General features: G+C 40.8%; 11 protein-coding genes across 13 annotated transcripts; 3 read left to right on the top strand and 8 right to left on the bottom strand.

Moving 5' to 3' along the window:
- Nucleotides 1-441: 441 nt before the first annotated feature.
- On the top strand, nucleotides 442-1,683 carry LOC111603627 (carbonic anhydrase 15). Its single transcript, XM_023321295.2, has 3 exons — nucleotides 442-827; nucleotides 891-1,153; nucleotides 1,214-1,683. The coding sequence occupies exons 1-3, from the start codon at nucleotides 584-586 to the stop codon at nucleotides 1,577-1,579; spliced, it is 873 nt and encodes a 290-aa protein (XP_023177063.2). The 5' UTR covers nucleotides 442-583; the 3' UTR covers nucleotides 1,580-1,683.
- On the bottom strand, nucleotides 1,602-6,508 carry LOC111603620 (calponin homology domain-containing protein DDB_G0272472). The gene is made up of 6 exons (XM_023321290.2): nucleotides 6,309-6,508; nucleotides 6,071-6,245; nucleotides 5,436-6,015; nucleotides 5,172-5,325; nucleotides 5,012-5,104; nucleotides 1,602-4,947 (listed from the first exon to the last, which is right to left on the bottom strand). Exons 1-6 carry the CDS (start codon nucleotides 6,350-6,352, stop codon nucleotides 1,698-1,700), a joined length of 4,296 nt encoding a protein of 1,431 aa, XP_023177058.2. The 5' UTR covers nucleotides 6,353-6,508; the 3' UTR covers nucleotides 1,602-1,697.
- Nucleotides 6,509-6,539: 31 nt separating this feature from the next.
- On the bottom strand, nucleotides 6,540-7,203 carry LOC111603626 (protein suppressor of variegation 3-7). The gene is made up of 2 exons (XM_023321294.1): nucleotides 7,107-7,203; nucleotides 6,540-7,044 (listed from the first exon to the last, which is right to left on the bottom strand). The coding sequence occupies exon 2, from the start codon at nucleotides 7,009-7,011 to the stop codon at nucleotides 6,559-6,561; it is 453 nt and encodes a 150-aa protein (XP_023177062.1). The 5' UTR covers nucleotides 7,012-7,044; nucleotides 7,107-7,203; the 3' UTR covers nucleotides 6,540-6,558.
- Nucleotides 7,204-7,316: 113 nt separating this feature from the next.
- On the bottom strand, nucleotides 7,317-8,526 carry LOC111603623 (protein suppressor of variegation 3-7). The gene is made up of 3 exons (XM_023321293.2): nucleotides 8,429-8,526; nucleotides 7,951-8,373; nucleotides 7,317-7,896 (listed from the first exon to the last, which is right to left on the bottom strand). Exons 1-3 carry the CDS (start codon nucleotides 8,461-8,463, stop codon nucleotides 7,368-7,370), a joined length of 987 nt encoding a protein of 328 aa, XP_023177061.1. The 5' UTR covers nucleotides 8,464-8,526; the 3' UTR covers nucleotides 7,317-7,367.
- A 223-nt stretch (nucleotides 8,527-8,749) lies between these two features.
- Nucleotides 8,750-12,805, bottom strand: LOC111603621. Its single transcript, XM_023321291.2, has 7 exons — nucleotides 11,478-12,805; nucleotides 10,754-11,415; nucleotides 10,511-10,693; nucleotides 9,872-10,450; nucleotides 9,295-9,810; nucleotides 9,070-9,240; nucleotides 8,750-9,005 (listed from the first exon to the last, which is right to left on the bottom strand). The coding sequence occupies exons 1-7, from the start codon at nucleotides 12,693-12,695 to the stop codon at nucleotides 8,855-8,857; spliced, it is 3,480 nt and encodes a 1,159-aa protein (XP_023177059.2). The 5' UTR covers nucleotides 12,696-12,805; the 3' UTR covers nucleotides 8,750-8,854.
- A 418-nt stretch (nucleotides 12,806-13,223) lies between these two features.
- Nucleotides 13,224-15,188, bottom strand: LOC111603622 (pyruvate kinase-like). The gene is made up of 2 exons (XM_023321292.2): nucleotides 14,880-15,188; nucleotides 13,224-14,825 (listed from the first exon to the last, which is right to left on the bottom strand). Exons 1-2 carry the CDS (start codon nucleotides 14,982-14,984, stop codon nucleotides 13,266-13,268), a joined length of 1,665 nt encoding a protein of 554 aa, XP_023177060.1. The 5' UTR covers nucleotides 14,985-15,188; the 3' UTR covers nucleotides 13,224-13,265.
- A 713-nt stretch (nucleotides 15,189-15,901) lies between these two features.
- On the bottom strand, nucleotides 15,902-20,202 carry LOC111603597 (pyruvate kinase). 3 transcript variants are annotated; one of them, XM_023321257.2, is made up of 4 exons: nucleotides 20,049-20,202; nucleotides 16,495-17,890; nucleotides 16,280-16,439; nucleotides 15,902-16,216 (listed from the first exon to the last, which is right to left on the bottom strand). In XM_023321257.2, the coding sequence occupies exons 2-4, from the start codon at nucleotides 17,867-17,869 to the stop codon at nucleotides 16,204-16,206; spliced, it is 1,548 nt and encodes a 515-aa protein (XP_023177025.1). In that variant the 5' UTR covers nucleotides 17,870-17,890; nucleotides 20,049-20,202; the 3' UTR covers nucleotides 15,902-16,203. The 3 variants fall into 3 exon arrangements, with proteins under 3 accessions (XP_023177025.1, XP_023177023.1, XP_023177024.1); XM_023321255.2 differs by lacking the exon at nucleotides 20,049-20,202 and adding an exon at nucleotides 18,376-18,603; XM_023321256.2 differs by lacking the exon at nucleotides 20,049-20,202 and adding an exon at nucleotides 18,376-18,602 and having other exon boundaries at nucleotides 16,280-16,436.
- A 134-nt stretch (nucleotides 20,203-20,336) lies between these two features.
- Nucleotides 20,337-22,814, bottom strand: LOC111603585. The gene is made up of 5 exons (XM_023321240.2): nucleotides 22,142-22,814; nucleotides 21,176-22,078; nucleotides 20,937-21,115; nucleotides 20,658-20,860; nucleotides 20,337-20,598 (listed from the first exon to the last, which is right to left on the bottom strand). Exons 1-5 carry the CDS (start codon nucleotides 22,739-22,741, stop codon nucleotides 20,444-20,446), a joined length of 2,040 nt encoding a protein of 679 aa, XP_023177008.2. The 5' UTR covers nucleotides 22,742-22,814; the 3' UTR covers nucleotides 20,337-20,443.
- Nucleotides 22,815-22,978: 164 nt separating this feature from the next.
- LOC111603661 (putative OPA3-like protein CG13603) lies at nucleotides 22,979-23,697 on the top strand. Its single transcript, XM_023321344.2, has 3 exons — nucleotides 22,979-23,198; nucleotides 23,261-23,429; nucleotides 23,484-23,697. Exons 1-3 carry the CDS (start codon nucleotides 23,063-23,065, stop codon nucleotides 23,644-23,646), a joined length of 468 nt encoding a protein of 155 aa, XP_023177112.1. The 5' UTR covers nucleotides 22,979-23,062; the 3' UTR covers nucleotides 23,647-23,697.
- An 80-nt stretch (nucleotides 23,698-23,777) lies between these two features.
- On the top strand, nucleotides 23,778-25,526 carry LOC111603659 (putative OPA3-like protein CG13603). Its single transcript, XM_023321343.2, has 3 exons — nucleotides 23,778-24,550; nucleotides 24,622-24,933; nucleotides 25,008-25,526. The coding sequence occupies exons 1-3, from the start codon at nucleotides 24,409-24,411 to the stop codon at nucleotides 25,307-25,309; spliced, it is 756 nt and encodes a 251-aa protein (XP_023177111.1). The 5' UTR covers nucleotides 23,778-24,408; the 3' UTR covers nucleotides 25,310-25,526.
- A 19-nt stretch (nucleotides 25,527-25,545) lies between these two features.
- On the bottom strand, nucleotides 25,546-27,710 carry LOC111603657 (nucleoporin Ndc1). Its single transcript, XM_023321341.2, has 2 exons — nucleotides 26,948-27,710; nucleotides 25,546-26,893 (listed from the first exon to the last, which is right to left on the bottom strand). The coding sequence occupies exons 1-2, from the start codon at nucleotides 27,340-27,342 to the stop codon at nucleotides 25,564-25,566; spliced, it is 1,725 nt and encodes a 574-aa protein (XP_023177109.2). The 5' UTR covers nucleotides 27,343-27,710; the 3' UTR covers nucleotides 25,546-25,563.
- Nucleotides 27,711-27,731: the final 21 nt, after the last annotated feature.

Below are 27,731 nucleotides of genomic sequence, written 5' to 3'. Positions count from 1 at the left end.
CTGTCAAATCGCGGGGGAGTGACGCACACGCATGGAACAACTAATGGATAGTAAACAAAGCAGTGGCTTGTAAATAATAACAATAATTAAAATTGCATGCACAAATGCTTTACGAATAGCAAATAACCATGGAAGATGTCACAGCGCTGTTATTGTTTACAATAGGGTTATATAAGATGGCGCAAATATCTTAGCCTTTTGCCCGACTTCTCCACAAAAATTGGACAATTACAGTAGACAATTGGCTCTGAGAGTTGGGAATTGAGTCAAAGCAGTTAGCCATTGTGATTAAATACCCTTGGGATTGGCCAACTAAGCTGTGGATGGTGACAGTTATAGATCAACTATAGAGATAATCCATGTCCCTCATCTGATGACCTGCAGCAGGCCTCAACAGCTGAGTTACGCAACTGATCTGTCAGAAAATTAGGCAATTGGGAGTTGGTCAAGATTGAAATATATTAGAAAATAATTCAGTTGATGCAATCCGAAATCAGAACCGAATAAGATGTCCCAGCCGAACCATAATTCCCTTTCTTTATAGGACTTTTTTATAGTTTTCCATTTCACTGATGATCCACAAATGACATTTTCCTGCAATCTATATCTATATCATCAATTAGATTTGCTGCCGGAGGGTCTGCGCTTCAGCTACGACGATCCACACCTTTGGCAAAACAGCTATCCCCAATGTGGGGGTGCCTATCAGTCGCCCATCCCATTGAGCACACACAAGGCGATACCCATTGGCTTGCCGCCGCTGCACTTTGGCCACTATGAGCAGCCCTTCGATGAGCTCTTGAGTGTGCGAAATAATGGACATACAGGTATGTGGGCTAGACCAGGAAGGTATTTGCCCTATTCATGGATATCTTTGATTTGTTGTGCAGTCGAGTTCAAAGTGCCGGCAACTGTGCTGGGGGAACGTCCTTATGTCACCGGCGGACTCCTGGGCGACTTCTACGAGGCGATGGCTGTGCACTTTCATTGGGGCTCGCCGCAACGCAAGGGCTCCGAGCACGTGCTGAACGGACGGCGCTACGATCTGGAAATGCACATCGTGCACCGCAATACTAGATACCAGAGCGACGAGGAGGCCAGAAATCAAACCGATGGCCTGGCCGTACTCGCTGTGCTCTTCAAGGTGGTGCGTGTAAGTGAAAAGGCCTAGAGTCCACATAAACATAGCATATAAAATCGCTGTCGCTTGCAGACCAGCTATCCGTACTATCAGCCCGGTCTCAATGAGATCTTTGGCTCGCTGCTGCACCTGGGCAACTTTAATAGCAGCTACACCCCACCTGCCTTCCTGACACTCGGATCGCTGCTTGGCAACCTGGATAGGGGCAACTTTTATGCCTACATGGGCTCACTGACCACGCCCCCATGCTCGCCGTCTGTGCTGTGGCACGTGTTTGCCGAGGTGTTGCCCATTTCGCATTTGGAGCTGCCGAAGTTTTGGCAACTTAGAGACCGCCGAGGGCGACCGCTGCTGCACACATTTCGACCACTGCAGTCGCTGGAGGCGCGTCAGGTGTTCCGACGTCGGGCCCCCGCCGAAACGTATGTCTGGTCCTAATAAATTTTAAATCTACCTAAACTACTATGCGTTAAACGGATTTATTGCCAAGAAAGAAATTTTGTCTGTATAAATTTTGAGTTATTCATTCAACCAATTTGATGTAATTAGCCAAAGGTTACTTGCAGCCACCTCTATAGCGAGACAGTAAAGCGGCAAAAAATCCTAGTTCTATGGCCAATACAGACGATCGCATCATAAAAGGAGGTAGCTTTAAGACGGGACGGGGCAGCTTTGTAACATTAGCGCTCGCATGTATTGACTGAGATGCAACCGACAACTGCATCTGTGGCAACATCGAGTTGCGCTGCAGCTCAGCCTGAGGTCGGTAGTTAATAGTGTGGTATTCCTGATCTCGCACATCGAATGGCGGGCGCGGTATCCGAACGCGTGGATTGAGCGGCGGATGGAATGGCTTGACGGCAATCTTTTTGTTGCTATTATCCTGTGCGCCAATGTTGCTATAGGAAGTCTTGGTATGCCCAACTTCGTCTGTGCCATATGGATCGTTGCCCTCATAGGCGACGGGTCGCTCTCTATGATTGATTGTGTCCTTCTGGCCCTTGGTCATGATACTTGCTAATCGTTTGCTGATTTTACCGAGTTGCGACTCCATTCGCTTGGGAATGGTTCTTTCCGAAATTGGTTTTTGCTGCGCTTTAGCCCCACGTTTACTCAATTGATTGGAATCGATTGAAACATCTAAATGTTTATCGGTCGGAACCTGTTCTGGGCCCCTCTCTGTGCGAGGCGGATGGGATAGTTCCACATGTTTTAATTCACTAGTTTTGTTTGTCGGTGCTGAATAACCGAACTCGGTTGGCCGTTTATCGCTCGATTGTGGATTTACCGGTGAAGCGCTTGCCGGCAATGTAAACTTGGGTCTATCCAATACCTTGAACTCACCTTCCCGAGGCATTTCATTGAATTGAGCTTGCGATTCCTCGACCTGGGCGCCAGATTTCTTATTCAATTTTTGTTTCAGCTTAAGGTTGCGTTCTAATTTCTTGGCTTCTTTAACTTTATTTACATTTATCTCCTCTTTGGAAATAAAATCAACCAAATGGTGATATCTGGGGGGATATTTGGGGGGATATTTGGAGGGATCTTCGTGTTGATTCTTCTGTTCTTTCTCCTCGACTAAGTTATCAACTTTTTCAGTATCCACCAACCAATCCCATTCTGATGTATGCTTTGCAGTTTTAACAGGAGCCACCTTTGCCGTTGTTTCAGCTTTCTCTTGAACCCTACTATTGGAACGAATTCTATTCTTGGGGAGTACATGTGTCTGCTTCTTAAATTGAATTTCCTCTTTAAGTTTGTTATTCTCTCTGTCATCTGGTAACACATCGTATTCTAGATATTTGGACCGTGGATCCTCTGAATTGAATGCATGCAAGCTTTTATCTTCGTCCATTTGATGACGTTTAATTATAGGATCTCTACGTCTGACCTGCAAATATTGAGCATATTTCTTAGCTTCTTCCGACTCTTGATGTACTTGTTCATCCAAAAGATCCTGCGCAACCTTTTTATTTGTTTTTTGTTCCTTTTTCGATTTCGATGTACATTCGTTATCGTTCTGATTGTATTCTCTTTTCTTCTGAACCCTTTCTTCTTCCATCTTCTCATCCTTGCGATATTGTTTCACCGACTTGTCTTTGAACTCGATTTCTTTGGGTATCTCGTTATCTAGAATAACCATCTCCACATCCGCTTCCAAATTCTTAAGGAGTTTGGTATCCCTTAGCTCCGATTGCGAAACAGATTTGCCCTCGTCATAATTGAATTTGATTAATCTCGTATTTTTATCCTTTTTGTTATCATTAGATTGTTGTTGGCTTGAATAAGGCGAACCTTTGGGTTTCACAGCAACGGCATTTTCTTCCGATATGTCCAGCTGCCTTAGCTCCTCGATTGCCAATCGAGGAGACATTGAAGATATACGCTTCTCGCTCTTACTTATCTGCGGAAGAGCATCCTTTCTGTTTCTCTCATCAATGTATTGTGGTTGCTGATTATCAACTGCCGGCTCGGCTTGAACGCTATGGTTCAAATTTGGCAACTCATTGGCATTTACACGACTTGTCGGCTTTTCAGTCTTGGCGTCAGGCAAAAAAATGGAATCTTTTACCTTATCTGCTTTGCGTACCTCAACATTAACTTTTGATTTTGAACCGCCAGTGTTAATTCTAAATGCTATAGGCTTCAACAAAAGCGACTTGGGCAGCTTTTCATCGAACTCTAATTTGCCCTTTCTCAGTTGCTCCCAATTAGAAGGATTTATGTTGCTCTCGCTCACATTATCCTGCCCATCCAGTTCAGCTTTGCTTACAGCTACGGAATTCATACTGCTGGGAACCTTTTTGGAACTAATACTTATTTTATAATCGTATTTGAAGCTTTCGGGATGTGAACTCTTCTTTCCCACGATGTTTTCCGCTGAATATTCTGCCAATCCATCGTTTTTATTTTGAGCACTTTCTCTCCGATTTACCATATATTCACTTATAAGTTGGTTCTTAATCGTAGATTGTTTTAACTTATTTAGCTCCTCTTCCATTTTATTTTTACGCATAAAATCGAAAAGAGGCTCCTCTTGGTGATCATCTTCAAATCGACGGTTATTATATGAACTCTTAGATTTCTTAGGCGTATCGGAATATTTCCTCGCCTGCTCTCCAGAGTTATTACTAATTTGACTATCAATCGATTCTGCTTTGGCTTTGGTTGTCTTCTCCGGTGCGGACTTCTTGTTGGAATAATTTTTACGTCCCATTACTCGCACCTTTAGCGCTGCATATTTATCAATTTTGGGTCTAACTTGATGTTGGATGTTAGTAGCTCTTGCATTATCGGAACCTGTATTCGCCGCTTCTAACCTAGTGAGCTGAGTGCTTTGCGAATCTTTCGCAATGTTAGACAATTTACTATCACTTGCGATTTCATTCACAGGGTGTTGTGAGCCGATGAGATCGAGGTTTTTTTGTGGCATTGGAGATTCCCTTATTTGAAGACAAATTTCCGGATCGTTCTTCGCTGAGCCCATTTCAAAGGAAAATTCCATACTTTTTTTATCGGGCTTGGATGGACAAGTTTCAGGCATAGTATTAGAGTTACGAACAACATTTCTCATATCTGCAGAATTGTTTTCATCATTAAAATAATCTAAATATGGTTTCCAAAAGCCATCGTCCTTAGAAGAGCTATGAACGTGTTTCTCATTTAAGTTCTCAAGATTTTTGCTGCTTTCTGCTGGAACAGTACTGAAATCGGGAACTGTGTCGGCTACATTTTCGAGAATACTTTCCGAGTTGGAATTAAATATTGCAAACTCATCTTTCTGCAGATTGGTAATGGTATAATTGCTAAAACAAAATGGGATTGATTATTCAACCAATGCTTCTGCTGTAAAACACCAAGTATACTAACCACAAGTCCGGATGGTTACGGAGGGTCTCAACAATTTCATGCGGTGGCCGCTCCCTCTGGCAGATGCGATGTATGATCGAAAACAATGGATATCTTTGAGAAGAAATATGTGTTATTACATATAGTATGTATGTATATTTAATTAGTTTCTTAAGCTCACGTTTTGTGCAAATTCGACTTTTCCAAATAGCAAAATACCTCTTCTGCAATGATGGGACCAAGCAATTTGCGACCACTAAGAAGATTTGCCTCAATTTCTGGTATTGTTTTTCGTGAAGTAACCAAATTCTTGGCGAATGTAACGTTCTTATCACCTAGCAAAAAAATGAGTATTACTTAAAGTGATGAGGATAACTCAGTAGTGTAAATGCGAAGACGAACTAATAGGTTCACCCTTCCTGCATTTATGTGAACTGTTACTCACAATAAGAGGATGCCACGGAATTCGCTAGACCACAGCTTTCGAATAGTGTAGACACTTTCGTTGTTGGATTGAAATTCTTGATGAAACGCATCATTTCTTTTAAGCCCAGGTGGAGGCAAGCGACACGGGCATTATCGCCCAATCGCAAGCCATCAATGAAGCCGGCACTGAGCGCCACTAAATCCTTCAGGGTATTGCACAGTTCCACCCCATCAATATCGTCTATGACAAAAACCATGCAATTTTCGGTCTGAATCAATTTGGTCAATTCACTCGCATGTTTTTCGTTGTTGCAGCCAATAGTCATCTCACAGAGTTTACCCTGTGCCATTTCCATAGCACTATTGGCATTCATCATTGAATAGCACGGTATACCCAACTGCTTGGATATGGCGTGCGAATAAAGATCAATTTCTCCATCTTTAATGTGCTCGAGTCCCTTTATTAGCGAGACGGCATAGGCGTCCGGTTTCACATTTTCACTTAATATATTACAATATGCTTTCAAGAAGCTATGCGGCGTGGCAAAAATCAGTATGTCGGCGTCGCGAGCAGCATCGATAAGGTCATTGACTGCAACCTGAATGCGAAAAGGCAATTGAATTGTACAATATAAATTGACAAGCGGAAGTTACCAAGTTATCGGGCAGATTTATTCCAGGTAAATATTTAATATTCTCATGTCTTTCATTCATAACCTCGGAGAGGTAGTTGTTTCTCACAATCTCATCGTACACGTAGATGTTCACTTGGGGATCAAATCCAAATTTGCCCACATTTCTGCATACAGCAGTTGCGATTGCTGATCCCCTGAAACACGTATAAAGATGGCAAATTGTCACAGAGAAAAAAACTATTTGGAGAGTGGCTTACCAGCCTTCCGACCCTATGATGCATACTTTAGGGTTTTTTGTCATAATCAATCTTTTAGAATGCAATTCCAAATAAGGCCAAAAGCATTAAGTTTAACGAATTTCCAAAACCAAAATATTGTGTCCAAGAATGTTTTAATTTTATACAAATTTTTTTACAAATTTTAAGATGTTATCCTGTTAAAAAGGCCAAGACATACTAAATTTCTCTCTGAATTGAATATGCTGACAGAGAATTCATGACAGCTCCTTCAACTGTACGCTTGAAATTCGTAAACAATCTCTGATGAGGGTTCCAGTGCCGATTCATTGGCCCGTCGCATGGTCTTAGCGATTTGTTGCTTTTCCTTTTCCTTCTCCTTTTCCTGTTGCGCTTCCTGCTGGGAAATTGCACGCAGCTCAAATTCGGTTATGATTTGTGAAATGCGACTTTTAGCCTCGGCTGCCAGTTTGGGCGGCAAACTTTTAATGCTGATACAAGCACTTTCAAAAAACAGATCATAGCTGTCGCGTTGTTGCATATGCATAGTTTTCTGATTTAAGGCTATTGTTGATGGTTCTTTCTGCTCTGCCGATTTAGATTTATTTGTAGCTAGATCTTGAAAATATTCTTTTAACAAATTGCGATCTCTCACTATGCTCTGTAAAAGTTGCTCGCGATTTAGCAGCGGCTTAGATTTCATGCTATGACGCCTGAAAGCCATGATGGAAATGTGTAAGTATGCATTTATTCGTGGCTGAAAATATGTAAATACGTATGTTTCATTTGTTATTCCTACGTTTATGTGTAAGTGCTTACCTTAATTTCTGCATTCAAGCCCCGTTTTTATTGTGTACATTTGTATACAATTCGTCGACAGTGACCGATGTTGATGTGCAATGCCAATATACTATATATCGATATGCTTTCCACGTTACATGCGATGAATCGATTCTTTTATTTCAAAATACAGACTTGGGATAATCCATTTATATCCACTTAAATCTATTTACAATTTTTGTACAAATTATACCTAGTTTTCTTATTAATATATTTGCATCATAAGCCCGGCTTTCTGATTTATGTCATAGCTCTAAAGCAATTAGCAATGCGTTGGTCTACGTTGGTATCCGGGGTCATAAGATGACCATTATTTGCCATTGGTGACATTGGCATCTCTATACCTGCGGCATCTCCATGTTCGCCATTATCTTTCAAGGCGCGCAGCTCGAGTTCACAAATAAGCTGCGACACTCTCATCTTTGCTTCTGCAACGAGCTTCGGAGAAAGCGCCTTAACACTTGAGCTAACACTTTCGAAGAACAGATCAACATGATTTTTCTCTCGTAGGGGTGGGGGCGGTAATTGAACTCCAATCAGCTCTCGAAAGGATTCCATTAGCTCGTTCTTGTCTTGTTGAATTTGCATCAACAGTTTTAGCCCTTCTTTATTAGACGAAGAGTTGGAGTTTCGATTGGGGGCCGGTTTAATAATAGGTGGTTCCACTTTTGCGTTGTTTGCTGTCATAAGCGTCACTTCCGTGTTTGCAATCGGTGCAATTTGTAGCTGTTCCTGTGCTGCTTCCTCAATTACCTCGAAGTTATGCGTGCTGCCATTAAATATCACTTTAAATACTGTCTGAGATAAGGGGATATATATCTACCTTTCTTCGATGACCCCATCGGTGGTAATTGCTGCAATTGGTGCCACCTCTAAAAGGTCATTTTCCCGAACTGTGCTTACGGGTTCCTGTTTCACCTCCTTAAGCGCACGCTTTCGCTGATGATAGTATTTACTACGCTCTTGGCGTACGCTTAACTCCTTGCGCACCGCACCTTCGCCTTTGGTCACCAGTGACTCTAAATTTCTCTTGTGTTTAGTTGTACGTTCATGTCGCACCAAGTGACAACGATTGCAATCCAGACGACATTGGCAGGCTCGGCAGAATGGTTTGTTGGGATCCTCGGCGGAACGGCTAAGCCATGGATCGAAGAGGCTGAGCCATTTTTCACAAAACTTTTGGCTGTATTTCAATTTTCCACATCCAGTTTTTATTTTATTTTTTACTTTTATTTTTGCTTCTTTCCTAAATATAGTTTAATTCTTTAATTTGATAATTCATTATGCTTATGAGCGCTTACCAGTCAGAGTCAGAAGTATTTTCGGAGAAACTCATCTTATTTACGATTTGCTCCTTTATTTTGTTTTCTTTTTTTGTTTATTTATTCACGAAGAGCATCGATATATTTGTCGATAAATTCATTTCATCGATTACTCATTACTTGTTATCGATTTATACAAGCTGCACTGTTTCAATAAATTAATATTTGTTTAATGATTTGATAAATACAAAATATGATAAATCTCAGCGCCAAGATTGCAGTCAAAACAAATAAAATAAACACTACAAATTTAGTATTCATTGTTTTGGCTTAGAAAGCCAAACAACTCAAGATTTAAAGAGGTGTTTTTAATAGATTGTAAGCTTATAAATCACATTTGAGACATTTCGAAAAATCGTAAGTCTAGGCACTTATAGTCCACAAAAACGACTTTTTTTACATATGCTACTTTTGTAAATGCTGTTTGCAGTATTCCCAAATAAACAAAGAGCCAGTCACATGCACATTCAAGGAACGCACCACTCCAAACTGTGGTATTTCGACAGCAAAATCTAATAATGCTATCAGATCCACTGGGATTCCATGTTTTTCATGACTATAAGAGTGAAAGGCGATTATTAATATTTATAGAATATCTTAAGGATCTATAACAAATTTACCCCAACAGCAGGACACATTTTTCAGGAAATTTAAATTCTGTGAAATTTACGCTGTGCGCTGTTTGCTCAGCACCAACAATTTTATATCCCTGGGATTGTTTTTCAACCAAATAACTGGCAAGTGATGCGGGCTTTACTTCAGCAATATTAAGAGTCTTCTCGGCGGTCATGCTGAAACGAAATAGTCATTATTATACGCTATCAACTTAATAAATAAATTCTTACCTTAAATTAACAAAATCACTTTTGAGCGCAAAAGATTTGGCACCCAAAACCAAGGTTTTAACGCCCAACACCTCGCAGGTGCGCGCTAAGCCGCCAAGATTGGGTAACTTGTCTATGAGAGACGCAACCACTATCAGCTCCCGGTCATTCAATTGCTCTGAACTTTGGGCTAAGTCATTGTCAATATAAATATCGTTAATAGGATTCATTTTCCGCTGAACATTTAAATTGGCCGTATCAACGCCACTTTTCGGCATAACTGTTGTTGGATTCCGTCTCGCTTTCAAAGCAGCGCGTGTTGCTTCTATCCTGGCTTTAAGCGCATCGTCAGTGATCATAGGTTTTACATATTCATCAAATGGCGTATTTGTCATATACAAGATAATATCAGCATTTAAATAATTTGAACTTATTTCCGGTAATAAGAGGCGAGTTTCGTTATTCAACTCGGCCAACTTTGTTCCCAATGTCATTTCAATGCTAGCCTTTATTACGTTAAGTGTAGGCCATTCCATACTAAGAATAATTAATAGGTGAGTTGCATATAAATATATATAATATAGTATATAATAATTACCTGCATTTTTCGCACTTAATTGCAAGATTATGTAGAACGAGTTGGGCGAAAAGTCGGGTTTGATAATGGGCACCCATTGTATGTGGCATCAGCAAGCTTACAATGCATTGTAAATGCGTCAACTCAAGAACTTTCCAATTCAGAAGGCAATAGATATATGCAATTGAAATTACTGATATCTGCTGGCTTGGTTTTAGTGTTCCCAATAACTGCATTCGATTCACCAATTCATTGAAATCAGGCAGCAGCTGAGCTACAAGGCACTCATACATATAGCTTATGTTCTGCTGATCATTGAGTGCCAGCACAGCGTTCCACATTTCATCGGACCATTTGATTCCGTCCTTTAATATTAAAAGTGCTCTAGCAATGCGTATTTTTATTCTGTGCTCTTTGCAATTTTCAAAGTAACGCGGCTTCTTCGCGTTCAACTCCTTGTTGATATCCTGCAGTTCACTACAGAGAGCATGCACTACATCCGGCTTTGGTTTCTGTTTCAGAAAGTATATTGATCTAGTTCGTAGATCCACATCTCCAAATGGAGAATTGGTAAGGCTGTCGATATATGCTGCCTCAATCCTGTGTATTTATGAATACATATAGATTTAACTTATTTAATTTACTTTGAAGTTTATTTACCGTGCATCCCCGGTGCTGATCTCGCCATTTAGGATACTTTCCACAATTAAGGAGTTGGGGATCGCATTGGTCAATATGTACCAAGATATGAGACCATTGTGTTTATTAATCATATCTCTCACAAGTTTCGCATTTTCATCATCGCTCAAAAAGCTTTTCGCATAACTTACAATGCTCGCGGTGCTGCAATAGTAGAATATATTAATGTACTATATAGATTAGTATATTTTTGTTTTGACTTACACTTCGTCACAGTTTGGATGTTTGTTTGACAAGTTGATCACTGTGGAAAGCACATTTGCTTCGTCTTCGATTCTTGTGTCGCTAGTTTCCAATAGTTGTGTCAAATGAACCAACGTTGCTTTTGTACCACTTTCTAGAAGATCACATGGCTGTAAGTGTAGCTCTTTCATTTGACTCCAGCTTTGGAGGTTGGCCCGAACAAAGCAATCGACGCAGTGCTCCAGCACAAACGATTTTTCATCTTTCGTTTGACAGTTCAGTTTCTGCAGCATATGTTGCTGTATTTCCCCAAGATTTGCGGCCTTCTCAAACATTTCAGTATTGATATTATATTGAGTTCTGTAAAAATGCAAACAGATCTGTTGTTGCTCAGGCTCCATGTCATTCAAACTGAAAATTGGAACTAGGCGCAGCCAACCGTGTTGCGAACTTGGTAATTCCCTCAATTGTTTGATAAGTTCATCTATCAATATCGATATGCCACCATCCTTCAATATAATTTCACTGCAACGTTTGTTAAAGCGCGGAATCGCTTCTGCAAAGCTCTCGCAATTTTGCATCTTTGCTTTTAAACGTAGATTGTCATAAAAACGATCGCTCACATTGACAAGAGTCTCAATGAAGATCATGTAATCGGCCAGTGTCAAGCTGCTTATAGTGCTCTACAATAAAGGATTAAAGTAATTAATTATATATGTGCAAATTGAAATGAGCAGCGACTTACCTCTAGCAGATTAAATACTAGATCGATAGCTTTTTGCCGCAACGTTGCATTGGTTAATGCGCGTACTCTTGAGCTGAGCTGCAGGAGCACTTTTTTGTTAGTGAGAGCAGCTTTTACCGGCTTCATTTTGCTCAGCCAAAAGTGTAGTGGCACGGAATGCCACGGCACTGTACCTAATGCTTCCAAAAACTCCTGTGCCTCGGACTCGTCGGACATGAATGTCTCCATATTTATCTCTGGCAAAAAGTAACTTTCAACATTGTAGAGCTGTGTCCGATTTGTGGCTGATAGGAATTCAGCTAGAAGCTGGTTACGGCACAGTTTAGACACGTCAAAGCGGCTGAAGAAAAATTCTAATGTCCAGCGCAGAACCAATATGTTGTTATCCTGTAATAGACGAGCATATAGAATGCGTAGCCAAACCAGCCAATCGTCCTCCTGATTGCTCTCCGCAATACGGGGCAGCAACGTGCTCAGGGTTGGCAGCACTAAATGCGATTGTTGCTCTTCCAGAGTCTCCATTATGACGATATAGGAGGACCACATCGGCTCATCGCATTTAAGCGTGTCGAACACGCGTCTACTCCGTCCAGCAGTGTCAGCAGTTGATTCTTCTTGTAATATCATAAGAAGCTTTCTCATAAGAAAGTACGCTGATCTGCGTTGCTCGCGAACTTCCGAGTGCAGCAGGTCTTGTATGACTGCGTGTAACTCAGTTGAACAGGCGCACTCATCGCCCATTTCACGTAAAAAATCATCAAAGAGCTGCACTAGGATTTGAGCGGCATGCGGCTGCCGCTCACTGCTTAGGCTGAGAGACCACAGTTGACGTAGTAAGAATTTGCCATCGATGCGAGGAAATTTGCGTGCATGAATTTGAACACAGATGAGCAAGTTAGCCACCAGCTGGCGGTGCAGACCATGTGGAATTCCGTCATCATCGCTCTCGGCGATAATAACAGAAATAAGTTTGTGAAATACCTTCGAGCCAAATTTCACATTCCACCTGTTGTTGCTCTGCAACAGGTTATAGATGCACTGAAGTACGCGTTTAAGGGCCACTTCATTGTTCTTATGAAGATCAATTAAATCATATAGCAATTCATCCAGTTCGGCAATCTCACCCAGCAAGTTTTGGTTTTGAATGTATGTTTCGACAGCTTGCACAACGGCGTTCGTTCCAGTTGCACTTGTCGCTTTTCTTGAAGGCAGAGCCATTTAGAATGCACTCCTGTTGTTATTCGCTTAAAAACTATTATTAGTCACTCCTTAATTGTTGCTATTTCACAAGTCCACTTTTGATTTGTTTACCAATCGATAAGCCTAAGACCCAATCGATAGTAATCAACTGATTAGCGCGCAATATCAATCGATTAGTTTTTAACAGTCTGGCAGCACCATAATAACGTGCAAGTAATTTATAAAATGTTTATTAACGTTCATAAAATGAAGGGTATAGTGGGAAAGTTCCCAATAACAATAAATATTTTATTATTTTATTCAAAACATAAGACTTTAAATTATGGATAGAAAATAGTTTTCAGTAATGACAGTGAGGATTAGCGCTAAAAAGTGTTATTTTACGAATTTATTTTATTCTCCATATTTAGTCGCAGACTTTGTGTTGTCTTGAAAATATTCTTACAATTTTCCATTTGAGCTGCAATTTTTTCTTTCATCGTAACTGTTTATTTTATTTTTTTTTTGGTTTTCTTTCCTTAAACGCGCATATGCTTCGCTTGCTTGCGCATGGGAAACTTATTCGGATTTTCATTTTTACTTTTTTTTTTATTTTGTGAACATTAAGCGGAATATTATCCTCTCTGCTTGTAAGGCATTTACTATCATAAGTGTCGTAGGTTTACTTAGATCCACGATTTTCATCTTAGCCATATTCTGTAATCCAATAGCTAGAATAGATTTAAAATCTTCGCAACCATGGGACATTATCTCTGGCACGATCGGGTAGATACCGCGATAAATATTCGACTGACGTGCTACCCTGCGTTCACCAGTGAGAAAAACAATCGGGCATCTGGGTCGAAATTGACTTATTAAATTAGGCACAATCGGACATGGGCTCGCTATAACTATAGCACTGGCTTCACCCGTTGAAGCGATCTCACTTATCCCGGCAGCAATCGCGGAAATGTTGTCGGGTGAAGAAGATTTCATATAGCTCCTTACCTCGTTTTGTAATCTGTCATACCATAAAACATTTTCCACCTTAGCACAAATTTTCGCCATGCACTTGACACATTCCATCGGGTATTTGCCTTTGGCCGTTTCACCGGATAGCATAACACAGTCGGCTCCATCAAATATGGCATTGGCAACATCAGAAGCTTCGGCACGCGTTGGTCGTGGCCTGCCTTGCATTGAATCCAGCATCTGAGTGGCACATATTACGGGCTTTCCAACCTTGTTGCATTTGGCTATTATCGCCTTTTGGGCCAGTACAACTTCCTCAGTCAAGATCTCGATGCCAAGATCACCGCGAGCCACCATGATTCCGTCAGAAGCATTAATGATGTCATCAATATTATGCATGCCCTGTTGATTCTCAATTTTCGATATGATTTTAATGTGTTTTCCATTCGGTCCCAGCACTTCACGAATGTCTTTGATGGCCTCGGCATTTCGTATAAAAGATGCAAAGATCATGTCCACATCATTCTCAACACCAAATAGTAAATCTTTTTTATCCTTTTCCGAAACAGATGGCAAATCGACAGGGATACCCGGAAGGTTCACACCTTTTCGAGATCCCAATTTTCCGCCGTTTACAATCTCGCAAGTAACTTCTGAGTCAGTCATCTCCTTAACTCGCAGCGAGATCTGCCCATCATCAATAAATATTAAGTTTCCTTTCTTAACTATCTTTGGCAGCTGTTTATAGTCTACGTATATGGAATCTTTGCTGCCTTTGGTCTCCATGTCCTTTTGGGTGGATAGCTTGATTTGATCACCTTGCTTAATATCAACTTCTGCAGTTTCGCTGCCTGATAACTGACCCGTACGTATTTCCGGTCCCTTGGTATCCAATGCAATAGCCACAGGTTTGTATACTCCAATCTTTCTCGTATAGGCCATGATAGCCTCTCTAGCCGCTTGTATTGCTGCGTAATGCTCCTCGTATGAGCCATGTGAGAAGTTTAATCGGACAACTCGCATGCCGGCTTCAATTAGTTTTAGCATCACTTTTTCATTATTGGAAGCAGGCCCGATAGTGCATATGATGCCGCTTAACGGATATCCCAAAGCGGGCGAATTAAATTTTATGCGAGATTGATAGTCCAATTGCGAGGAGAACGGCCCGCGATCCAGCACTACCTCAGATTTATTTTCCTACAAGTCTTATAGTTAGGCCATAGTATACTCATTTCTTTATGAGACGCTTACATTTTTTGAATTGGCAGTGTTGGAGAACTTAGCAGAATCAACCCGTGGCAGCAACATCTGCAGTGTGGCAGACGTTCGAATTGCGAACCGCGAAATGAATGTCATTAAAGTGCTAAAATTGTACGGTTTTTTTTCGAAATTTTGGGAAGTGTAATTTAGAAAAACTATTTTGTTTAATTTTGATGAAATAGTCAACTAAATACAGAAACAAAAATAAATAAGTAAGAGTGCTCTAGCCGAGAAGGCGCGACTAAACGATACCCTGAATCCTGATACACTGAACAACACATACACACACACCCACAGTGATTATGACATGTGTTTTTTAAAGCACAACTCTCTATTATTTGAAACAGGTTTTTTGCTAATTTAGGGGAGATCTTTAAAATCGAAAATATACAAAAATTTTTGTATTCAGTACAGAAACCAACACAGTAAATTCGAAGTGTTCAGCATTTACGGTATTCGAGCTATACTTGAAAAACCAAGTAAAATGATCGATTCTTATCGATAATAAGGAAATGGGATGCGTTATCAAAAAAGGATGATAAGCGCGTGCTGCGCATGGTGTGCACGAATATACAGTTAAAATGTCAAGTTTCTTGCTTTTGTAGCTTCTGAGATCATTAGAGAGACGGAGGGAAGAACGGACAGACAGACAGCTGGATCGACTCAGCTCGTCATTCTGATCAAGAATATATATACGTATACTTTGTCACACCTCCTTCTGCTCTTACATACATTTTCATCAAACCATTATAACCTTAATTCCCATTTTCAATGGGTTCAGGGTATAAAAAGTCAACTAAGGTATATATATCAACTAAGGTATATATATATATAATTCCAAAATTAGAAATGAATCAAATACTGTTAATATCAGTTAATGCAGTACAATTTAACAACAATAGAGTCTACATAAATAACGTCTGATCTAACAATCCAATTTCAATCAATTTGTTAATCTATTTGAAGGAAGTAACTTGAATTGGGCTGTCTGATTAGTTAAAATCAATTTGCAGTTATGTATACATATAGTTTTTTATTAATCTTTGTTACTATAAAGAACTCTATATTTAACAATGATAAATTATATTTGTATGTTTGTATTTGTGTGTATGTGTGAAAGAGTGACTCCGTGGAGCCAATCTGTGGTGCTTTGACAGCAGATAAATGTATCCAATTTCGTTATCCAATAATCCGTATATATTTTTTGAGAATTTGTAATAAATTAACTTGGTTAATAACAGTAATTGATGCACGCGCACAGCGCTTGAAACGTGTTCGCAGTGCTGTCATTGATCTCTCGTCTCAGAGACCTGGCTTATTCGACGGTGCTGCAAGATAGGCGAAGGGTTAGCTAAGACAATCTTGGAGTTTCCAGGTTGCATTCTACTTACACAATACGAATGGTGTTGGTGAAGCCGGAGCCCTGCTTCCAGCCAGTGACAATCACCACGGAGTCGCCGGCTTTGATGAAGCCGTTCTTCTTGCCCACCTGCAAACCGAACTGGACACGCACATCGACATCCTTTAGCCAGTCATCGAGGGCAGGCTCTGCTAAATTGATTTTACATTAGATTTTTAAATTTGAACAGTGGGACGTAACACCTACCCTTGTAGATAAGTGGCACCAGGCCGCGGTACAGATGGGCCTGACGAGCAGTTTGCGCGAAACGCGTGACGGCAATGATGGGGCAACGTGGGCGATACTTGCTCACCAGGAATGCGGACTTGCCGCTGGTGGTGATCACCACAATGGCGGCTGCCTTGGCCTTGTTGGCTGCCTCGACAGCGGCAATGGCCGCCGCATGAGCAGCATTCAGAGTGGTTGCGGAGGCTCCGCGCACCAAATCTGCAAACAGATTCTGATGCCACAAAGCGGCCTCGGCTTCCTTGCACGTCTTGGCCATGGTCAGCACACACTCCAGAGGGTATTCGCCCTTGGCGGTCTCGCCAGACAACATGACACAATCAGCGCCATCGAGCACGGCGTTGGCCACGTCGGAGATTTCGGCGCGAGTTGGACGTGGCTTCTTCACCATGGACTCCAACATCTGAGTGGCGCAAATAACGGGCTTGCCGGCCTTGTTGCAACGAGCGATCATTGCCTTCTGGGCCAGGAACACCTTCTCGGCAGGTATCTCAATGCCAAGATCACCGCGAGCAACCATGATACCGTCGCCGGCCTCAATGATCTCATCCAGATTGTGCATGCCCTGCTGGTTCTCAATCTTGGAGATGATCTTGATGTTCTTACCCTTCTCGCCCAGGACTTTGCGGATTTCAGTCAGTGCGGCAGCATTACGAATGAACGATGCAAAGATCATGTCCACATCCTGCTCTACACCGAACTGCAAGTCAGACTTGTCCTTTTCGGACACAGCTGGCAAATCGACGGGCACGCCGGGCAGATTGACACCCTTGCGGGAGCCAAGGGCACCACCGTTCTCCACCTCGCAAGTCACCGTGTCCTTGGAAACTTCGCGCACAACCAGCGAGATGAGTCCATCATCGACAAAGACGCGATTGCCCGGCTTTACGACGTTGACAATGTTCACGTAGTCCACATAGACAACCTCAAGGGAGCCCTTTTCGAGGAAATCCTTGTTGGTGGTAAGCTTAAGAGTCTCGCCCTTCTTCAGCTCAATCTCAGCAGTGCCGCTGCCGCCAATGAGACCAGTACGGATCTCAGGACCCTTGGTATCCAGGGCAATGGCAACTGGATGCTCGTATCCCAGCTTGGCCGAATAGTTCTTAACAGCCTGACGCACATTGGCCACGGTCTCAGCGTGGTATTCGTGCGAGCCATGAGAGAAGTTCATGCGTGCCACATTCATGCCAGTGGCGATCATCTTCTCCAGCATCTCGACACTGCGCGATGCAGGTCCGATGGTGCACACAATGCCGGACAGACGCACATGGGGTACAGGTGAGTCGAACTGCAGGCGGCACATATGTTCCAATTGGCTTTCAGCTCCGGCAGCCATGTTTTGCGGTACTTCGTTTGGCTATAATAAATATAAAGCAGGCCTTATGAAATACAATTTCCAATAATAGAAATAATTATTGTTCTCAGTGAGGTGGGTAATAAACTTCTGCTGACTTCGGCGGTTTATGGTTCGTTATATCGATATTCCCCTACCGACACGCAAAGAAAGAGAAAGATAGTCAGAGAGAGAGAGAGGAGGCTTCGCACGCATGAGAGAGTGCCAGCCGACGAGACTAGGAGTGGAGCTGCCAGAGACGCAATACGAGAGACTGACAGACGGAAGAGAATTCATGCATCGGCCACGGGCCGGCGCTGCATCTGCGAAGGTCACAACTTTTGCATTTGCAGCAAGAAAAAAAAACAATTAAAACCGTTGCATAATGATATAGCCACAAAAGTAAGCGAATATCTGCTTCAATTTCTTTTCAACCTGATAGGCATATCTTTATGGATACATATATAAATACTGTTCTGCGGATTCTGTAGTCGGTTAGGGCTGCTTACCTTTAGCTGCGGTGCCTCGTCATAAATTGTTACGTTAACCATTTTGTTGCCTACTAGATTGACGGTGTATAAATCACGATAATTATATTTAGAATGTTGCCCAATACGAATGCAGATGATACGCACAAAACAGAAACTAACGATGCGCTGTATGGCGAAAATGTTTGCGTTTAAAACCTAAGCGCACCGGGGTTTTTCACACAATGGCATAAAACGTTCGACTGGCCGAGTCTGGGTGGAAAATTTTTGGCAAAAGCATTCAGAATGTCGGTAATGCACAATGAGCGCAAAACCACGAGACTCTGGTGAAAATGCCAAACGAATGCTGCTGCCGAGCCGAGAGAGAGCGGCGGCGCTGCCGCCAGTGGTGCAAACAGGCGAACGGCAACAGGCCACCCCTAAAAAGCCGCCCAAGCAAAATGGCGAGCGGCATTTCGTAAAAGTTTATCTCAAAATAAAAAGCTTGATATCTTGCTGTCACACTCGCGGCACCGAGCACTAAGCTGGACGCTTAGTCAGCTGGCCATATGATTGAGTTCACTAATACTTGAGATCGGTGAGAGCGTAAACAAAAAACTGATCGTCAGCTGTTAGATGCCGACAATAAACACACTCGCACTGAAAGTATATAAAAATAAAAGCAATACAAAATTCTAATTATCAGCTGTCGAATACAGAAAGAGCTGCCACCACTGCCGCGTCTGACCTTGATTTGAGTAAAATAATATAATCTCCATTCCGCACAGCACGCATGCTCTTTATCATTCTATCTCACTCCCACCAGCCACATGAAGCGATTGCGTGGAAGCCGTCTGCTGCGGGGGTGCCTTACGCGTGACACGCACAGCACTAGCAGAGCTTTTGTGCTGAGCGCTTTTAAGAAGCAAAACAACAAAACAACAGATTATACAAAGTTCTTTTTAAGTGAAAGTGCTGGGGCTTTTTTTATCAATTTGCAAAAGGCTATTGGTCTCTGCCCTTGAACCTGCTTGCGAAGGACATTGTCACAATAAATGAAGTTACAAACATAAAAATACGCTCTGTTAAAAGTCGACGAGCAATCAAATTAAACAAATTGAAATGAATTTAAGCCGGTAAATTATAATCAGCGGTTAATTACTCATCGTCGCGTCGTGGGATTTCGTATTTTTCACACATTAATACATAAATAATTACATACATGTATGTTGTTTGCTGTGTATATGTAGAAGTGATAAAGGTATTCAATTTAATGTTTAAAAAAAAAAAATTGACACTTAGTGATTATTATTGCATTTTCCAATGGCGTGTTTGCTCTATATGTTTGTAAGAGTGTATGAGTGTTTCTGTGTGCCTTGGCATGGAATGACTTCTATTTCACCTTTACATATTTTTTACCCGCGCATCGGCCGGTCACACAAACGAGTGTGCCTGTGTATGTGCTTTTGTTGCTACGTCAGTGAATGTATGGATGGATCAGTTAATTTTCATAGTGCGGATAAACCGTTTGCATCATCAACAAACTAAAGCTCATTTGGGCAAAACTACTCTTTCATAGTTACGCACTATGTCATCGCGGTTCTTACATACATATTTATTTACATATATATATATGTATAGAGATATAAAACAAGCAATATATATATATATATATATATATATATATATTACTAGTTATATATTCAAAAGCTTACCTTGTGTGAGTATTAAAAGTGACGTTAAGGTATAGATGTATTCCTTCTCCTGTTTGGGAATTATTTTACTTTAAATGCACAGGCTGTATACACCGACACCAAATTACGAGCAGCGAGTTGGGGGCGATCTGTTTTGCGACTAAGAACTTTTTTCGATATACCGCAATAGAAAGTTTAAGGAAATTATCGAAAGACAAGCTTCAATCGATATATATATCAAGTGCGATATGTATTACGTTAAAGCAATCGATATTTTCAAATAATGCATGATTACCACCTTTTTCTGTTTTTAACACATTTATTAAACATTTATATTTTTATACTTTTTTTGATATTTCGAATTAAAGTACTACTAATCTGTGGTATATCGAATGTTAGTGTATGTTTTTGTAGATCTACGGTATTTTATTAAGTGCATCGGTCAACGCACTGCACCTGACCAATGCCATATCCTGTAAATAACTGACACCATCAATGTGCAACTGATTATGTATGTGCAACTTTTCCTGTAAGAAGCTGATTTGTGCCTTTGTTAGCCGGTGAGGAAAGCCTGTATTAAATTTTTGATTTATAGATAAATATGTTAAGAGAAAGTAAAAATAAAAAAACCTTCAATGAGGCAAACGCTTGTACGACAAGGTTCGATCAAGTCCGGTGGGTAACGTCGAATATCCTTCTCGTTAACAGTGGATACATTGGTAAAATCAACATACATGACGTCGCATGTACGGGTATACTGGTTCGTTTTAATATCCATCACCTTGGCACGATACCAAGCATCTTTAAATTTGGCAATAACATATTCCCTGACCCTAATAAATGCAAATGTGTTAAAAGTTACTAAAACTAATAGTTTATTAGTTTATTATTTCATTTTCGTTTACTTACACAGGTTTGTAGGGCTGCGAGTCCTTGTACAGCGACAAGCGATGCTTCAAGTCGGCGAAATTGCGGGCATACGAACAATCGACAGCGCCAAAAATGCCCCGGGAAATATTTGCATTGTCCACAATGAAAACATTGAGTCCTTCTCTCGAATTGATGGCAAGACGGCGCGTTTCGAAGGGCTAGAAACATTTAAACACATTATCCAGAATGACGAATTCGACAATATTCCATTTACGTACAGCAACTAATAAAGGTTCAATACTAGTTTTAGTAATGACAGAAGATGGCGATTGATTCTCTGTTTCATCTTTTTTGTTATCCATAAATATTTTCCCTATATGAGTTTTCACGTTTCCAATAGCTTCTTTTGTCGAATTTTCATTTTTGTTAGTTACAGCTGACATGGTATTAATCTCTCTATTATTATTAGATGGCACATTTTCTTTTGCTTTTTCATTTTCATTTGTCAACTTGTTATCTAAGCTTTGTAAGCTACGTGATTTACTATCTTGTTCATCTTTTGCAATTGGTGTTCGTTCTGTGGTTATATTTAGTTCTATTGGTTTTATGAGCTGATCACATTTTGTGGTCGGTTGATTTTCTAATTTAGCTTCCATATTACGTGCATCCTTTTGAGGGAAGTTATCTTGTATATTTCTTTCCATTTTGGTCTCCAAAGTGTTCTTGTCCCTTGGATCTGGTTTGGCAGGCATTAGCTTATTCCCATATGATGTTGCACAACCAAAAATTTGCTTATTAAATTCGATTATCTCTACATTCAATGATTTGTTTGTCTCCACATGTAGTAGATCTATTTGCTTATTGCAGCCATAGCTAATTATAAATCGTTTGTTCTCGAATTTTGAAAGGAAATTTCTGAGATCATAGCTCAGTGGAGAGTGACCAATGCCCTTTAGCTGACACTCTACGATGCGACAGGGCAGTTGCATGATTTCGACGTTTATCTCCCGAATTTCAGAGCAGCCTCTTGGCTTGACAATGCCCAAATCCAAATAGTGAAGACGCAGAAATTGTCCAGGAATTACTTTGGCACGCTGAAATTGATCTTTATATTTGGAAAGGACATATGAATGGATCTTCGGTTTATATAATTTGTTCATCTCTTTGCCCAACAACTGAATCTAAAAAGACAATTTATATCACAATGAAATGTATTTAATGTTTGTATGTATACACCCACACACCTTTTGGCAAATTTCTAAATATGCCTTCTCAGCCTTTTCGCTGGCATCGCGAACAAAACAGCGGTTTGCCGATCGAAAGCCAGTAAGATAAACGATGCTTCCACTTAGTGGCAAAGCTACATGGGGCGGAGGATCAATTATTCTCCCGTACGTTCTTTTTGTAATGAAATTTGAGCTGTTGTTATTGTTGCTGCTGTTGCTGCTGGCTGTTGCGATTACAGATTCGTCGGTATTGGAGGCCTTATCAAATTCTTTTTCGCTTCCTCTATCCGTCGTAAGAGGAGCAGTTCCATCATGTTTTTTTTTGATTAGCTCAGCATTTATTTTGCCTATATTGGCAGCATTGACTTCTTCGTTATTGCAAACTTGTTGAGCTGCGTGCAGTAGCGGAACTTCCATAATGCCAAAAGCGGAGCATTCTAAGGGGTGCACCAGGGCGGGTATTGAAAAACATATATACCTATGACGTTGCCAATCATTCAGCTGACATTTTTTTCTGCAATAAAAATCACCACATCTATGGCAAACAAGACTGGATTTGATACCACAAGCCACACAGCTTCCAGTGGTCGCAGGCTTTAACACTTCAGGTTTATCCATAATTTAATTGGAGAAACCGGATAAGTTTGCTTGCACACTAATTTTTAGTATTCAAATTGCCAATATTCGTATAAGCTTTGCGATGTAAAAAGAAAAAATTATATCGATACCTTGAAAATTATTAGCTGTCGATTTATAAACTGCTAGCGATACTCATCGATGTAACGAATTGGTGAACAATTATCAAACTCGTTATTTGTATTTAAATAAGTAATATAATTTAAATAACTTTTAAAAATAGTATTGAACGTTCTGTATATGTTGTTTTGGGTTTTCATTCAGTAATGACAGAAATTATAGACTAAATTGTAATGATCAATAATGGTTAGCTTTCCTCTTCTAAAACTAAGCCTTTTAGCTTTGAAACATATTAGTAAGCCAGTAGTCAAAGGTATCAAAGATACCGCCAAATTCAATGAACCATTGCGCAAATATTTAGTCGCCCCAACTGCACAAAGTAAGAAGCTTCTGATATTGTAGCTCAAGGCTTACGATTTTGTTTTACAATACAATCTGTAGCCTACCATTGGATCGGGGTGAGAACCAAAATGCGCATACTTGGCATGAATCAACCGAAATTTGTCCCTCCTTTAAACAACACACTGGCTATTCAAATTGGAAGCGAACTGCTGGGTGAGCTGATTATATTTATAATTGCCGTCAGTTTCTTAATATTGGAGTTCTCACGGTAGGTGTATACTTCTTAACTTTGGTAATTTAAAATCATTCTAATTTTATACAGACAAAAGCACAAAGATGCGTTGAAGCACCAGCAACATCGAGAAGAGAAGATAAAGCTGAAAAAGGAATTGGAAATTTTGAATGATAGGGTCTTATGTCAGACACACGAGATAATACGTCTTAAAGCTCGGGTCGTGGATTTGACTAGTTCTCATGAAAATTAACAATTTTTGTTACTTGTTTAATAAATCAGTTGCTTTCGACTTTCTGTCAAACATAATGTTTTGGTAATTTTGGGGTCTTTTAAAAATTATCGGTATTCGAAATGGCAATCAGTGCATATCCTATTGGGAAAATTGCAGTTTATGGGCTTAAGCAGATCGCTACCCCATTAAGCAGAGTTTTAAATACTTTTGCCCAAAACAATCGGGTATTTAAAACGTATCTTTGCGCCCCGGCTGGTCAACTAATATATTGGGTCGAGACAAGATCAAAAATGCGCATGCTAAGATTACCGCAACCCAAACGAATCCCTAAGGTCTCGGAAAATATGGCCATAAGATTGGGCGCAAACCTTTTAAGCGAAGTTTTTATTGTGTTCGTAAGCGTACTACTAATATGCATTGAAACTTCATGGACGGCAAAACGCAGTCAGATAAAGCATGACAACCACAAAATGAATCAAGAACAGCTACTAATAGTAATAGACACATTGAATAATTTGCTCGATTGGCAGAAAAAACAAATAGATTCAATACGTGATCAATTAAATTACTGCGAAACATATAGGACAAATAATCAAAAACTATGATTTTTTGAAAATTTAATTCAATAATTTAAAACGTTAAGTCACGAAATCTTTCGTTATTTTAATCGATTATCATTTATCGTCTCGCGTTAACTAGTCGGCAAGTCAATTTTTTCGCCAGCCCTGGTTTCTATTAGTTTTCTGCGCTGAGATTTTGTAACATAAATTAACATAAGAAATGGTTATTGGAGTATTTCCAGCCGCCAAACTTGGCGTGTTGGCAATCAAACAAATTAGCAAGCCCATTGCAAATGTATTAAAGTCCAATGCAAAATCAAGTCCATTCTTCAGGAAATATATATGCATGCCGCCAGCACAGTGTAAGAGATAATATTTCTTATGACATTTACATTAAAGTGATTAATGCCGATCAATTATCGTTTGCTCACAGTTTACAATTGGGTAGAGGTGAAGACCAAGATGTGGGCACTGAATCTTGGACGACCAGTCACGGTGCCACCATTAACTGAAGCCATGGCCATTGAGCTGGGTGCCAATCTGCTTGGGGAGTTTATTATCTTTGCCATTGGCGCTGGTTTGCTGATATTTGAGTATTCGCGGCAAACGATAAAAGAAAACAAAAAGAATGAAGCTTTCCAATTGGAGAAGATGCAGCTGACAAACACTCTGACTGAAATGAACTTTCGTCTGGAGCGTCAGGATGCACAAATACGTGAAATGACGCGCGTTCTGGCAGATCTAGGTGCGTGATAATATATATATATAAATAAATGTATATATATTGCTATATTGCTATTTTATATTATTTTTTATTAGATTCACGCAGCATCTTCCGCTGGCATAAGGAACCCCTGCAAGAGTATGTGCCCTTCGATCCATCTACGCCAGATCAGAGTGCTAGCGCAAGATATCCTAAAGCATATTTGGGCTCTTATGATCCAGAGGGCGGCATGACATTCCGTGCGCTCAACTATCTGCAAACACAAATCTTTATCGATGGTCGCGACCGCAAGGGAAAGCAAGCATTGCAGCACATGGATGAAGTAGCAGAAAAGCTGGAAAAATCGCTAAACGAGACGGTGGACAATGCTGCGTTGCAAGTGAAATCATTGCTATGACCAAATCTGAATAAGGATCAGGACTTGGTACTACTCATGTATGTACAAACCCTAATGGAGCAATAGTTCGCACACAATGCTGTACCAAATGGATAAACTACTTGATTTAAACAATCAAATTGAAGTGTTAAATCTACATACATTTGCACATATAGATAGGTAAAAAGTCGAGTGTACATTGTAATTGTATTTATTAATTTTAATTGTTACTGAAGAACAAATTATGAGAGATGTTTACAAAGTGTGTATGACTCCTATCCCTGATATACGAACGTCTGCAGCTGTCGCAGCTCTTCGCCCGTTGACGATAAGTCACCAAGATATTTGTAGAACGATGTGCAAATGTTGTAGAGACTGCGACGGACTGCATAGCGCAAATGATTGAAATTGTTGCTGTTAGTACGTAAGTTGGGCATGCCATTGGCCAATCTGTCCAAATCACATTTGAGACGATGTAACGCCTTGATGATTGTCGGTAAATCATCCTGCACGACGCCATAACTGTCCTCTTTAATAGAAGCGACGCATATATGGGCCAGCGCCTGCGTCAACCAGATTACAGGCAGCGCGTTCTCTATGAGAAATTCCGTTTTGGCGCCCTCCGGTTCATAGAAGAAGTAAACGATGCCAGGAATACGGTGCAACAGTTGCTGCATCGATTTTTCCAATTTAGATGATGTGCGCTCACACCAATTGGGAACATGGCGTATACTATCCGTGCCTTTTGCATCCCACTCCCTGTTGGGAGCATCCATATAAGTTGGTGAAACAACTGGCCGAATGCCATGCAATTGATTGTATTGTCGTAGCAGCATCTTCTCTGCTAGAAGCGCGGTGCTGGCATCGCTGTGAATAGGTTGATCTAAGGGGATCTGTCTCATTGAATCGTTAAGCTCATCGGTAAAGCCGCCCACGATGCTTACACATTGGTCGCAGAGCGCGCGCCAATTAGCTGGATGATTACCCGGCTCAGTAAGCTGAAAGATCTCTGTGCGTACTGATGAAGTGTTGCGTTGGGCTTCTTGAAACAAGAAATTAGCAGCCAGACACTGTACCACATGAACATTGAAGACACCCAGACCGGCCACAATGGTGAGCTCCTGCTCACTGGGAACGGAAGCACGATTGCGTCCAACCACCATTGGTAAACGCTCCGATAGCATTGTGGCATAAAAGCATCGCATTAAATGCATATTGCTAACTATCTGAGCGCCCAGCAACCAGGCATAGAATAACAATCGTCCATTGCTGATTACATCTATGATTCCAAGTAGCCTATCGTCTGTGTCCACGTGGAGTAAAATACTTAGTCGATGCCTTAAAAATGAACCAAACAGCCAAAATACAAGCGTGTAGCATATCGTCGGCATCACGGAACTTATTGGCGCCTTCAGCAACGTAGCATAGAGCAGCTCGCGTAGTTTCTCTGGGCGCGACTGTTCGGCAAAGTCGAAATCAATGGAAATTTCTTCTTGTATGTACTCGCTAGCAAAGTAATAGCCGCCAGCGCAAAGTCCCATGCCCAGCAGAAAGATGTGATAGGAGTTCACAAAGTCCTGGCCATACGACTTGTAGATAAAATGACTATAAAAGCAACAGAATAGTACAAAAGTTAAAAATGAATCAAATATAACATACCGGTAGTCCGAATGTAGGTATCCCGTGTACAGCCATGCGGTTAGGTAGCCCACGACCGCATGAGCAAGCAGAAACAATAGCTTTCGCGGACCATTGTGCAGCAGCCACCGATATCGGGTAGGGCAATAGCGGCGTTCGGCAAGATGCTGATGGGAGAGTGCCATTCCATAGAACACGATGGCACCTAGGAGTGGGATGCAGGCAAACCATGTGTAGAAGCTGCACACTAAGCGTAGCGAGCCCATTATCCAATTCAGTGGATGCAACAATTGAAAATTAACTAACAGCAAAAAAACGGTTAGCAACAAAAATTGTACGCCCACGCTGAGCAATACGGCGCGCACGCAACGGCCAAATAACAGCAGTTTGCAGGTAGTTATAGCCGCGCCGGTCATTGTTGCGGTCTTTTAACAACACCACTTTACTTGTTTATTTTAATTTAATATAAACAAATCAAAGCTAGGAGTTCGCGAAACGTATTAATGCAGAAATCGCCGGTTCCGCGCGCGTTGTTGTTACCGCTTCAGTGTTGCAACGCTTAATTAATCGATATTCAAATCGGTTTGCATATGACAATACACTTGGGTGAAGCAAATTTAACGTTCGTTTCCTTATTATGGTGCTTTACAGTAGGAAACTTTTTCTTAGTACAATATATACAATTTTTCTTGTTTTGCTATGTAGTATTAAATTATTGTACTTTGACAATTATTATTTTCAAGCGTATAATACGTAGAGTATGTAACGTAGAGCTTCAAAAATACACAACGTAGCATGCGTAACG

Source organism: Drosophila hydei, unplaced genomic scaffold, assembly GCF_003285905.1.
Source record: "Drosophila hydei strain 15085-1641.00,03,60 unplaced genomic scaffold, DhydRS2 tig00008119-arrow-pilon, whole genome shotgun sequence".
NCBI classification, from domain to species: Eukaryota; Metazoa; Arthropoda; class Insecta; order Diptera; family Drosophilidae; genus Drosophila; species Drosophila hydei.
Note: the sequence above shows the minus strand (reverse complement) of the source record. Positions and strands in the feature narration are given on the sequence as shown.